This window comes from Pholcus phalangioides, unplaced genomic scaffold, assembly GCF_987345545.1.
Source record: "Pholcus phalangioides strain wild (caught in Gottingen) unplaced genomic scaffold, Ppha-v1.0 ptg000022l_1, whole genome shotgun sequence".
Lineage (NCBI taxonomy): Eukaryota > Metazoa > Arthropoda > Arachnida > Araneae > Pholcidae > Pholcus > Pholcus phalangioides.
This window is the reverse complement of record NW_028301615.1, coordinates 27,256,819-27,270,883: the sequence shown is the minus strand read 5'-3', so window position 1 is coordinate 27,270,883 and position 14,065 is coordinate 27,256,819. Positions and strand designations below refer to the sequence as shown.

At 37.0% G+C, this 14,065-nt stretch overlaps 1 protein-coding gene across 1 annotated transcript in view; it reads left to right on the top strand.

Moving 5' to 3' along the window:
* The first annotated feature begins 3,892 nt into the window (after positions 1 to 3,892).
* Positions 3,893 to 14,065, top strand: part of LOC149070129 (transforming growth factor-beta-induced protein ig-h3-like) — a 172,098-nt gene continuing 161,925 nt past the window's right edge. The window contains exon 1 of the mRNA XM_089249728.1: positions 3,893 to 4,443. Within this exon, the coding sequence (XP_089105854.1) occupies positions 4,328 to 4,443 (116 nt within the window). The 5' untranslated portion in view covers positions 3,893 to 4,327. The remainder of the gene's footprint in view (positions 4,444 to 14,065) is intronic.

Here is a 14,065-nt window from a genome sequence, read left to right as displayed (position 1 = left end):
GTAGCGGATGTTGTCGCCACAGTACACGTTCACATATGAAGTGCGTTACGTTTATGTATAAAGTACTGACATGGTCAAATGAAGTCGCAAAATACGAATGGGAGCGGTTTTTGGTATTAAAATGGTGTTTTTAATGAATGTTGGGAGTAGGAAATGAGCATTTTTATAGAACTCCAGCCTATCCGGCTTTTCCGTTGTCCGGAACGCCTTTTCGCTACATTAGGCCGGATTCTACTGTACTCTCTTCTTTTTCCCATCCGTACCGTCCAAAACATCCTTTTTATACCAAAAAACACGCTCTTATTCATATTTTCTGACCTCTAAATACATGCGAGTAATTCTATACTGTTCTTTGCTATGTATTTCTATATTGTACTGTTTTAAAAATTTACTGCAGAAAAAAGACCAAAAATTAAAATATTTCACATATTTCGAGATAAACTGTATAATGTCAAATTTAATCGCGGGAAACATAAACTCATGTACACTGTGCAGCAGTGCTTTTCAACGAAGTACGAGCCGATCACCCCGTTAATAGGTCTCGCCACAAAGAGCAACGGGCCTACACAACGTTACAATTATTCGATCATTACGCTTCACTCATATATAGAGAAATCGATGGCAGCACTACACATAACACGCATTACACAGAAACAAACTTCACGTTCGTTCCACAACACGCACCGGCACATTCCGGCATGTACCGATTCGTTAGAATTCCGTACGGGAAGCAGTGCCGTTTTAACGCATGAGTTCAATCTAGCACGGCCCGGGGGGCTGAAGAGAAGAGGAACCTCACAAAAATCTGAACAGGTGGAAATTGTCTATAATTTACCAGATATGGCCTCAGAAAATGCATTTGGCCCGAGGGCCCATGATGCTCTTAAGACAGTCCTGAAAGGATGGTGTATGGACATATTTTGGGTTATAAAATTGTAATTCACTACTTTAATTTTTTATGATATGCAAATTATAAAAAACAACACATTTTAAATTTCATTGGGGACGTAGTATGGAAATTGACTTTCGATACAGGGAATCCTTGGTGCCTTGACCCTCACTATAGGGGATGCACAACATCAAAAATGTTGGGAAACAGCTGAGCAGTACAAAAAGGTTATACATTCATATCCCGTTTAAATGAATGCCGCAATAGTGAACATCTCGTTTTAACGTAAACTTTTCTAACCCCTCAGATAATTTTACATAGGAACAATGCAAAATCCTGGAATTACTTTATAACGAAATTTCGTTACAACGAAGTGACTTCTCCAGTCTCTTAGAGTTCGTTATAACGGGATTCGACTGTATTTAAAAAGTGCACATTGATATTTGGTGATATTTCAATTCATTAAACTAGGCCAGATAGTACGGAGGATGGATAGTCGCAAGTCGGAGAGTCGAACGTGTACTGCAATTAATATATTTCAATGAGGTTTCCAAAAGTTGTTCTTACAAGGGGGAATTTTTTTTTGTTTGTTACATGAATTTTTTTGCACATGGTACATGAACAAAGCCTCCGCGATAGGAGGGAGGTATCTAGAACGCTTTGACATGAATCGATAGAGGGTGAGAGAAACCACTAAACTGAAGGATCGACAACAGCCCAGGGCTATCGATTGGCGATTTACTGCCTTTTACCTCCGAAGGGGTGGGCTGAAACGGATAAATAGTCACCATCACCCTCCACGGGTCCCCATGAGCACCCGTTGCGCACATCTTGGCTCGCATGTGGCCTCCACATAATTATTTCGCAATATTTTACACTATACTGCCACGCAAGCATTTGCCTCTACGGGCTAAATGTGCATGAGTCACATAATTTGAGCGCAACATTTGTGTGGGCTCGGAAGTTTCAAAGTCCCTGAACTTTAGATACATTTTCACCATGTAAAGTATATCTGCTCAATTCAATAGAGACCATGGCACAACTGTAGCTCTACATCTTCTTCCGCCTTGGCCAGATAGCCTGGTTGAGCCGCCATTGTGGCTATCCCCAGTGCTGGGCCACCTCCATCTTGATTTGTTTAGCTCGGTTGAGCCCTACTTTGCTCTAAAGTGAGTGAATCGCCGATAAATGGTGATAGACCTGAGTTGTGCTCCGTTTGAAAGAAAAAAAAAAGATACCGTTAACAAATACTAATCACGTATTCGTCGTGGTAGTGATTTTGAAGTCATGCAAAATCTCGGTACTCACTTTTGTCCGAATCACCATGAAAATGTTTCAAGAAAATTCTTGCTCGGTCCAAAAACAACCGAATAACTAAAGGCCAACTATATTTTTATAGTCGTATTATGTAAAATTTGCATGGTATTTTTCTGTTGAACCGTTCATCCTAGAGACATTCTTCGGATTAGAAAAAGTATCAAAATAACGTGTTGTACTCAGAGATGTCATTCATGTTGCAAGAGGTTAGTCATTAAAGTAAAAAAATAAATTCACTTTTTATACAGTCCCCGTGTGCCCGAAAACCCATTTAGAAAGTGGTTGCCCTGTCTCTCTTCTGATGCCAAAAAAAAATCCACGTTTCTAAGTGCGATTTTCACTGAGATATTCGAATTCGAAAAAAAAGAGCAAAGTTGAGAAAAACAGTGTGTTAAATGCAAGTAAACCGCTTTATTATTCATTTACACTCATTCACACCAACTTAGTGACTGCATGGGTGACCAACTGAGTGACTGCGCGAGTCACCAAGTGAGCTGGACATTCAGCCCCGGATATTTCACACCCGATCTCTTCCTTAGCATAAATTTTATGTCAGTCATGTCACTCACTTGGTCATTCACTCAACCATGCTATCACACATACTGATACGGTCATTCTTGCGGTTACGCACTTGGTCACTCGCCAGTTCATTCACTCAGCCATATAATTTCTCACACACTCATACGATGACTCATTTGGTTATTCATCACTCACGATCACTCACTTAGTTATTCATAGTCACTCACCTGGTCACTCATATGCACTTGGTCACGCAAACAGTCACTTACTTGTTCATTCATACGGTTACTCAATCACTCATATAGTAAGTTGCACACTTACTTTGTCACCCACTCGGTCATTCATACAGTCAATCGCAAACTCACTTGGCCACTCATACAGTCAATCGCAAACTCACTTGGCCACTCATACAGTCAATCGCAAACTCACTTGGCCACTCATACAGTCAATCGCAAATTCACTTGGCCACTCATACAGTCAATTGCGCACATCATTCTGTATGAATGACCAAGTGAGTGAACGTTTGTGTGACCAAGTGCGTATGAGTGAGCAGGGGAGTGACTATAAATAACTAAGTGAGTGATTGTATTTATGACCAAATTAGTGATCGTATGAATGACCAAATGAGTGATCGTATGAATGACCAAATGAGTGATCGTATGAATGACCAAATGAATGATCGTATGAATGACCAAATGAGTGATCGTATTAATGACCAAATGAGTGATCGTATGAGTACGTGAGAAAAATAATATGGTTGAGTTCACCAACCAAGTAGTTCACTTTCTGATACGGTCACTCACCCACTTATATAGCCACTCACCTAATCAGTTGGTCACTCACACAGACAGTCATTCATACGGTCGAAATATCAGGGACGAAACATCGCGAGCGAAATCCCGGGTGACTCATAATTTCAAATAAATACGGGATTCTTTTAAAATTAAATATTTAATAAAGTCAAAAATAAATTCTTAATAAATTCTCGAAGGTAACACATAAGATTAACGTGGGGGAAAAACAAATGTTTTTCGATGTTTCGCGGGCATCATTCACCAAAGAATATCCGAGAATCAGTTCTGATCATGCGCGAGAATGACGTCACGATTACGTCGCGGCGAGATTTTTCTTCTCTATAGTTTCCTTCCTCCATCTGACGGAGAGATCACACACATGCTGCCGTGATCAGAGTTGTGTGTGTTGAGTTATCCGACGGGAGAAGTAGTGGTTTTTGTTTGTGGGGGGTGAAAAGAGAGAGACTTCACGCTACTCCTTGCGGCTTTTCACCAAATTTCCACGCAGTCGTTGCGAGATGCTACGACGGTGAGAGAGAGAGAGAGAGAGTGACACTTGCGCTGAGCTACTCGAAGGATGCGGAGATGAACGTTCGTTGCTCTTTGTTATTGTTGTTCCTTCATTCTCGTTACCTGGAAAAGTTCTGATCAAAAAACTTCTGTTTCGATCTGGAAAACGGGAAAAATAAGTAAATAAAAGGGATTTTTTTTTTTCGTTCCTTCTGATGCAGGTCTAATAGAAAATTAGGAAGAGATTTTCTTTACGATCCGGTGGATTGTTTTGACGATTGTCATAATTATTATCATAATGTCGCGGAACGTTCTCCAAACTTTTTGTATTCTTGTAATATATTCGGTTCTGTTGAATTCCGTTGGTGCGAGAAGAATACCGCCTTGGCAGTTGAAAATTGCTCAGAGCCAGGGGTGAGTCTTTTTTTTTTTTTCAATACATTTATGACTCCAAAATATATATGTATAAATATGTGTGATAAATTGGTTATCATAAATAATAACCGATATTAATCGGTCTGGGTGAGTTTGATAAATTTGTCACTTTTACCAACGGTTGTGCATAATACCGAAGCGTCGTTGGTAAATTTGATAAATACTGGGAAAATGATCGAATTTACCGGTGGTTATGCATAATAACCAAGTGTCTATGGTAAGTTTGATAAATACTTTAAATTTTTCGCATATATCTGTGATTATACGTAACACCCAAGTGTTGTTGTTGAATTTGATACATATGAAAAAAATTCTAGATGAGTCTAGTATGTGTGATGAATATAGTCCGTACCCGATATAATGATAACAAATTTTACGACCGTACCCCGATAGAACGGTACAATACATGTATGAATTAGTACGATATAAAGTACGATTTATCATGTTTACCAACGAGGCGACGCTTCTTCATTGTGCATAATCGCCAGTAAAAATTATTAATTCATGGAAATTTGTCCAATTTACCAATGGCGCTTGGGTTGCTATGCATAACTACCGGTAAAAGTGATTAATTTAGAGATATTTATCAAACTTACCAAAATGTTAGGTGGTTACGCATAGTAACCGGTTATTACGATCTTAACACTCTCTTCTCGTTTTTTCTGCAAGTGAAGAATTAAAATATGTAACACTCTATAATTTGAAGTCTGAGTTCAATATATTATTAGCTCTAGCGAGGGTCTATGATCCATATTTAAAAAATTATTTCAATAATAATGACGCGTTTCCAACATTAATTGCTGTAAGATCAAGTCACTGTTTGGAAAGCTATATGAATAATGAATGAATCATTATGTTTCGGTAATTTCTAAAATGGTATCTTTTTTAAATGGTAAAAACATTTCTTATGATGTAGAAATGTTATTTATCCATTGATTTATTTCAAAGTTCTATCAATACATTTGATCGTGCAGGCTATCCAACGCCAGTACAAAGTTTTACATATTTCTAATACTTAATTTTTTACAAGTTTACAAAAACAGCTTGCGATGATAGAATAACATGATATCAATGAAATTGAATAAAAATTGATTCGAAATGAAGGAAACTGTTCAGTTCGCAAAATGATGAAAAATATTGAGATTTCATCCACACAATTTAAAATTGAATTTTAAATTTTATAAAGTTTAATTTTTAAATTTATAACCCTAATATTTATGAATGGATCTGGCACATTTTTTTGTCATTTTTGACCAGTTTCCTTTATTTTGAACCAATTTTTATTCAATTTCATTGATGTCATGCTATTTTACCACGCGCAAAAGGTTTTTAATGCGTTTCTTATGAAAACTTGTAAAAAAAAAAAACTTTTTAGAGATATGTAAAAGTTTTTACTGCCATAGGATAGTATGCATAATCAAATATATGTGGTGAAAATGTAAAATAAATCAATGGATAAATAATATTTTAAATAATATTTCTACGTAAGCAATCTTTCAAATTATTGTTATAGAAGGTGGGAGAACCCCTTAAATTGAAATCGATTGTAATGATTCTCTAGTCCATTCAAGTATCAATTAAAGTTTTCCCTCGGTTATTATTTTAACGCTATTTCAACATTTCTTCCGGTATGATTAGAAGACATGATCGATTTTTTCGGCAATTATTTCATAATTAGAAGCCATTCAACACGTTAGTTTGATTAATTATCAGAGTAGAATTCATTCAATATATTTTCTGAGTTTCACCAGATCCCACGTTATTCTCGTTCATTAGTGTGCGTCTTCAACTCTCCCGATTTCTCTAAATTCGAATGGAAATAGTGAGAAGATCTAGCACTTAATCGGAAATCTATACCAAGTTTGTGTGTGTGTGTCTTCTCAGTCAAACTTTGCCGATGGATGTACGATGACCGCTTGAGTAACTAGTGGATGGCGTTCATTTAAAGATGCATATAATGGTTCCGTGAACTTTAATTTCACTGGATAATGTAATTATGGGCAGCTTTATTTATTATAACAGTGCTCTACATTCAGAACTTCCATACCAGATTCATTTTTCACTGATTTGATAGTCGGATTCAAGCATGCGGTGATCATTGCTCAGACGGAGATTCTGACTTCAAAATATAATCCTCTACGAGAAGACACAAAAGCTTTGTATCTGTACATTCGCATACAGTAAAACCTCTCAATAAGGGACACCTATGAGATCAGACATCCTGTCCCTTAATATAGGTGTGCTTTATTCGTAGATATAGAACCATAGGCGTTAAATATATTTTAAACTATTATTCAGTTTTTTTAGATTTTTACGGATAGTTTAAACATAAAAATTATCAAATTTCTATACTCTAATTTTATTGTAATTTTGCACAAGGTTACTTGTCCTCCGAATTTTGAAATATTCCATAATTCACGCAACCGAAAGAATTCAAATTTTGTGAATGATTGATTGTTTTGACTTTCGTGTTATTTATAAGTATTAATTATTCTCGGTGTATAATTCTTTTATAAAACTTTTGAATACAGTAACATAATATTGAGTACGCGTTTGTGGATGAATTACAATCTGTATGAGACTTTTCGATATTTCTACCATCTAAGTGGCATTGACGACATATCTCACTTCTTTAAAAGCCCTTCATTTCAGTATTGAAACACAGTATTTGGTATTCAGTACGGTTATTTTGCAAGAATGATTTCTCAATGAAGCCACTTATTATGCACCTGCTAAAAATTTGATGAAAACCTGCTACATTAAAAAAAAAAATAGGCCTATATAGCATTTTATAGGTTTTTTGGTGATTTTTACAATGCCGAGGAAAGGGTTAAGCACAATGTAATATTAACTTCAGCGAGACTCCATGATCCATATTTGAGAGTTTATTTCAACAATGATAAGCTCAAAATTAAGCAATAATCAAATTTCAAGGGTTTTTACTTTTATGAGTGACTTTTATGTTTATTTTAAGCATTTATTATGCTAAAAAACTTCTTCAGCCCACCCCTATCTCAAATTACCATCAGCTCCAGAGCAGGGATAGAAAAATCACAAAAAAATTTTTTTTGGGCTGCAGAAAAAAATTTTAGGCACCAAAAAATTTTTTACCCGAAGGAAAGGGTCCAAAATAACGCTTCTTTTGACTTTTTTCAGAGCATAGTGAGCCTTTTTCATGTTGGCAGACACGCTATTATAAATTTCAAACATTTTGTGCTGCTCTAAGCCTGCAATTTAGTAAGTTCCCAACGAAAATTTTTATTTTCACCAATACCAATTTTTTAGTCGTCATGGTGACCAGGCGCCTGGGATTTGTCCAGCCCTGCTCTAGAGAGGCTCTATATTATCCATATTTGAGAAGTTATTTCGACAACGATGGCGTATTTCCAATTTTGATTACTCATGCATTGTAAGATCGAGCATTATTTAAGAAAAAGGTGAATTAATAATAGATTAATCAGTTTCCTTCTATTTCTATGAAATAAAAATTGAATGTTTGTAATTTTAATTTAATTAATTAGATTCATCCGAACCAGTGAATCAGAATTTTCGGTATCTCAAGTGCATTTCTTTTCTTCTTCCATTTCCAACATATTTTCAGATCTTTTCATTGCATGATGAGGAAATTTCGTCGATTTTCTGGCCATTGTTTCATATGATAGAAAGCTATTCATAAAATTAATTACATAATTATCAAGATGGAAGTGCCGAAAACAATCAGTATTTTGTGAGTTCCGCCGCTAGAGATCCACGTTACTCTTGATCGTTAGTGTGTCTTTAATTCTTCCTTATTCTCTGAATTCGAATTAAAATATTGAGAGAAAATGTAGCACTTAATCGGAAATCTATACTAAGTGCGCGTGTCTTCTCAGTCAAACTTTTTAATGGGTGTATAATGAAGATCGATGGCTTTTGAGTAACTGGTGGATAACAGCGTTCATTCAACGTTACTTTTAAGCCTAGTCTAATCGTTTTGCGTACTATTTATCTAAAATCATTACATAACGTATGTATGGACAACTTACTAATTATTATTAGTGCTCTACAGTCCAAAAAATTCATATCAGATTCATTCAATTTTTATATCTGATTTGATCATATAACTAGTCGGATTTGGTTTATGCGCTGATCGGTCCTCAGTCGGATTCGGACATTGAAATATTATCATCACCGTGAAGACGCAAAATATTTTTATCTGTGAAATGGATCCCCACAAGTTTGGGCTAACCGGGCTCTAGCATTGGGGATGGGAAAATTGCCATTATTTTTTGTTCTTCATGCTATGTATTCGCTCTAGAAAGACCAGTGAAAAGTTTGGTCTGGGGCCCGACAAAGATTCCAGCCTAGGGTTCCTCGCCCGATATGGTAAGATGCTCGTCTTCCACTATGAAGGTTGCCAACAAGGTCCATAGATTCGAATCTGGGCATAGAACGTCAGAATCACGTTCTTTCTTTACCTACCGATCCTAGGACGACCACCGATGGATGGAATCTTCATTTCCCACCCAACTCCACTTGTTGGAAATCGCCGTATGGCGATATATGATAAGAGTTGGTGGGCGATAAAGTAGCCTATGTCATGTCTGGCTTTACAGCCAAGGTGTCCTGCTCCAAGGTACAAAAGCCATATAGAGAGAAACGATATCACTCTCCGCTGTTCATACGAAGTACGAAAGCCTGGATAACCAAGCGGAGATCGAGATGTAGTTCGGAAAGAAAATTCACATTCCTCTGTGGGGAATCGAACCACCAATCTCTCACTGTCCCGTGCGAGTGTTCTGACCATTAAACTACAGAGGACAAACATTTTTATTCCTTAGAGCATATGTATGAATGCTGAACGGGACTGCGCATGGACCCTCCTAGCTCAGCTAATAGCTCTTACGACGTTAGCCCCCAGACGGCGACATAAGAGCTAGTCCGAGTTTGTTTTTCGCCACAAATTCAAAATGCCCTTTTGTGAATGAAGTTTCATTCAATTCAATACAAATTTTGCACATTTATTTCTTATAACATATTTGAGAGAAAAAACTGAGCATCCATCTATGAATTCGCAAATATTTTCTTCATAAAGAAAATTACTCAATCGCTAAAAAAAGCCAAAAAATCGTAGTTTAGCACCATTTGGCCATCCCATTGGACACATTTTAACATACATGTTTATAAATAATAATGTCTTTCTTTCGAAAGCAAAATAAAAAAATATGAATGGATTTCATCAAAATAGGAAACACAGGCGGCAAATACAGCTCATTACAGTTTTGAGATTATTTTTCAATAACCATTGTCAGCCATTTTTTGTTTCAAATAATTTCGTTAGATATACACTAAAATTTATTTATTGTGTGTGTTCGGGATATTTAAAACATATCAGCTGAAAACATTGGACATATATAATTAGTTGGAATGTCCCTTGTCCTCTTAAATAGAGGTATCCTTTATCCAGAGGTAAATTAATTTTTATTCGATCGGATACGGATCAGGACATCAGTCCCTTACGTATATGTGTCCTTTTTTAAACAGAAGTTTCACTGCATGAAAACATGTTACCCGAGTAATCAAATGTAATTGATGCAAAAATGACAATTTTTCTAAATGGATGAATCAATTACTTCCTCCCGAAGCCGTTATTGTAGAAGCCATTAACGTAAAACTAATTCAACTAAATATGATGTTAGTGTTAGTTTGAGTGTCATCACTCCTCAAAACAATCATTAAACGATTGTTTAATGCCATCAGCAGCTGTCTTTCTAATTGATTCAATGCAGTATCATTAATTTACATTCGTATGGATGAAGTAAATTACTCGACTTCATTAATATAAGGGGGTTTTTTCAAATGATTGTTTAGTGTGTTTTGCGTAAGTCTTCAATTATGTATAAAGCCTCGATAGGAATTTTTTTCAAAAGGAAGTACATAAAAATCTGTTTCATCTCCAGACAAAAGGCATTACTGCGCCAGACAATCACTCGGTCAGAAAAGAACACGAAAAGACACGTCGGTGTCTATAACAGCTGGAGTTTTAGTATCAGGAAGGACAATGAGATTTCTGTGTCTTTTTTTTTCTCTTGTTTTCTTTGATTCGAATCGAAAGTGTCTTCACTTAATAGACGGTCGTAAATGCCACTATGAGCAATCTCATTTATTATTAGTACCTCACACCCATATATTCTATATCAGAGAGTAAGTTTCACCGCCAGGTCAGCTAACCAGTTTTATTCGACCACACGGTGCTCAGTCGGATTCTGCCTTCAATACGTTGTCCTCGGCTTGAAGGCACAAAAGATTTGTATCCGTACATTGAAATACATTAGAACCTCTCAATAAGAAACACCTATGAGAGACCGAACATTTTATCCTTTAAATAGAGGTGTTTTTTAATCCGAGACAAATTAGATCTTATTCAATAGGACACGGATCAGGATATCTGTCCCTTGAATATAGGTGTCCTTTGTACGGAGTATCCTTTCAACGGAGATGTGACTGAATAAAAAAACATGTCACCTGAGTAATCAAAATTAGTCGACACGAAAAAATGTCCATTTCTATGCAGATATATACTTCATCCTGAAAGTGTTACTTTAGAAGACATCAACATAAAACTAATTTAATTAAATACGTTATTATTGTGTGTGCGTGTGTTAACTTCTCCGTCATGACTACTCAAAAAACAATCGTTTTCATTATCATTTAATGCGATCAGCAGCAGCTGTCTATGTAATTGATTCTGAATACGGTATCGTTAATTTGAGATTCGTATGAAACGAAGTAAATTACTCGATTTTATTAATAAGATGCCTTTTCAAATGATTGCTTATTGTGTTTTACATAAGTCTTCAATTATATATATATAAAGAGTTTCGCCAGTAAAATTTCTTTAAAAACAGAGTCCATAAAAATGTGTCTCATCGCCAGACAAAAGACATTACTGCGCCAGAAAATCACTCCCCCTCTAAGAAGAACATAAGAAGACACGTCGGTGTCTCTAATGGGCCGGAGTTTAGTATTAAGACAATGAGATCTCTGTCCAATTCTTTTTGTTTTCTTTGGTTCGAATCAAAAGTCTCTTTACTCAATAGACGTTCGTAAATGTCGCTTCGTAATTCCTTGATTACATCCATTGAACGGGTGGCACTTAAAATGAATAGAAGCCAATCGCCGAAACGTTCATTTCTCTTGTAATTAGCGGCCGTTGTTTGACGATTCACTCGGAAAAAAAGATTCCTCTCACGGCAATAAAACATCAGCTGTCAAACGTGGATAAAAACACGAGTTTTGTCCTTGTTTCGGTTTCGGATAAATGGGAATAACACTCTGATTATTCCCTTCTGGATGATCTTATACCGAATGTACCGATGAATGTCTCATGCATTTATTTGATTTGCCTCTATCTTGTTATGCGCGGATGATAATAATAATAATGAGGTAGAAACAACGTCTTCGGGGACAGAAATAAAAAGATTGTATCTACTTAGCAATAATGAGAATCTTCTCCTACCCTTTAAAGAACTATTATAATAAGGCACTTCTCCGAGAAAAGTCGGGCACAGGTAACGTCAAAGGGAAAAAGAAAGAAATTGGTCTTTTATGTATGGCATTGGTGGCTTTTACCACCGTTACATTTTGTCGGAATCTCTTCCAATTTCGGTTCCCCCCTGATGCACTCGGTTGTTCCGTTTTAATTGGATTTCGATATTTATTATGTCCCGTTTCCCCCATGTTGGGATTCTTTGTTTTTCCTGGACGTCATTAGATAAAGCCCTTCCTTCTTGAATGAAATTATTTGTCTAACAACGAAGGAGAGAAGCCGTCTTGTGAGGATTTATGATTTGAAATCATTTTGTGTGTACGGGATCAAGATTTGAATCGACTTGTGGCTCAGTAAGAACTTGGCAAAAATTTGTGATGAGAACGAGATTCGGGTGTGGTTCTTGCAGGGACGTACGTAAGGTCGGAATTGGGGTGGGGGAACACAAGGTTAATAGCAATAGTGATCGGCTGAATTTGATTTTATGTGGTTCCCGACTTGGCTGGAATGGTTCTATGGGAAAAAAATCTCATCACTAGATTGGGTAGGCGGGTTTTTAACCCCTTCGCGTACAGCACATATAATCAACCCATAACCCGAGGATCAAATGTGTCCAGCGAAATCTGACCTTAATAATTTGTAAAAATGAATTTAGCGGCAATAGCACTTAAACGGCAAGCATTTACAGATTACTTTAGGTACCACCAGCACATTTACAGATTACTTTAGGTACCACCAGCACATTTACAGATTACTTTAGGTACCACCAGCACATTGACAGATCACTTAAGTGACCTGCGTGTGCAGTTCCACATCAGTTACGTAACCCACGGTGCAGTTCCACATCAGTTACGTAACCCACGTTGCAGTTCTACATCAATTACGTGACCCTCGGTGCAGTTCCTCATCAATTAAGTGATCCACGATACAGTGCCCGAGCACTTAAAAGCCTGTGGTATAATTATACTTCACTGAATGGCCCACGGCATATTTCTAGATCAATTAAGTGATTTTTGGCACGGTTACAGAACTTCCAAATGGCCCACGGTATATTTCTAGATCAATTAAGTGATTTTTGGCACGGTTACAGAACTTCCAAATGGCCCACGGCATATTTCTAGATCAATTAAGTGATTTTTGGCACGGTTACAGAACTTCCAAATGGCCCACGGCACATTTACAAATCATTCAGTGGCCCACGATACAGTTCCAGAGCGCTTAAGTGACCCATGGGACAGTTCCGCCTCATTCAAGCGGCTCGTGGTACATTTCCAGAACATTTAAGTAGTCCGCGGTACATTTCCAGAACATTTAAGTAGCCCGCGGCACATTTCCAGAACATTTAAGTAGCCCGCGGCACATTTCCAGAACATTTAAGTATCCCGCGGCACATTTATAGATCACTCGAGCTACCCCTTACATATTTACAGACCACTTGTGAGCGGCCCGCGACCAGTTTTCAAACCAATGAAGCTAGGATCCCTAGACAATCATTTCCCCTACGGAGCATCTTAATACGCTATACCATAGTTTCCCAAACTTCTTATTCCACCGCCCCCTTTCATCCGCAATTTTTCCCGCTCATCGCCCCCCAACTCAAGTGAATCCACAGGATCCTGTGTGATGTCCGTAGCTTCTATCCCCCCCCCCGGATCATTCCATCGCCCACCAGGGGGGCCGATAATATTGCCCACTTTGGGAAACTACGTTATACCAATCAACACGCGTACATGATAAACTAAACAATTCTCTTGTAAAATCTCTTTTTGCTAATTCTCTAATGGCTCAACAGTTTCAAATAACCTTCAGATCACGGACCCTGATAATTCATCAAAGAAATAAAAATCATTGTACATGCATTTCTCATCTCTGTAAGACATTTTTTGGCCATTTTTACCTCTCAGTAGTATTCTTGTTGATAAGATTTCAAGTACATTCCAAGTTATTACCAGGAAAACAAACAACTCATAATTATTAGTACTAATAAAAATCATCCATAATTATCATTTCTCCTTACTAGAAGTACTAAATTCAATCAAACGATTCAACGTTAAATTTAAAAATTATAACTAA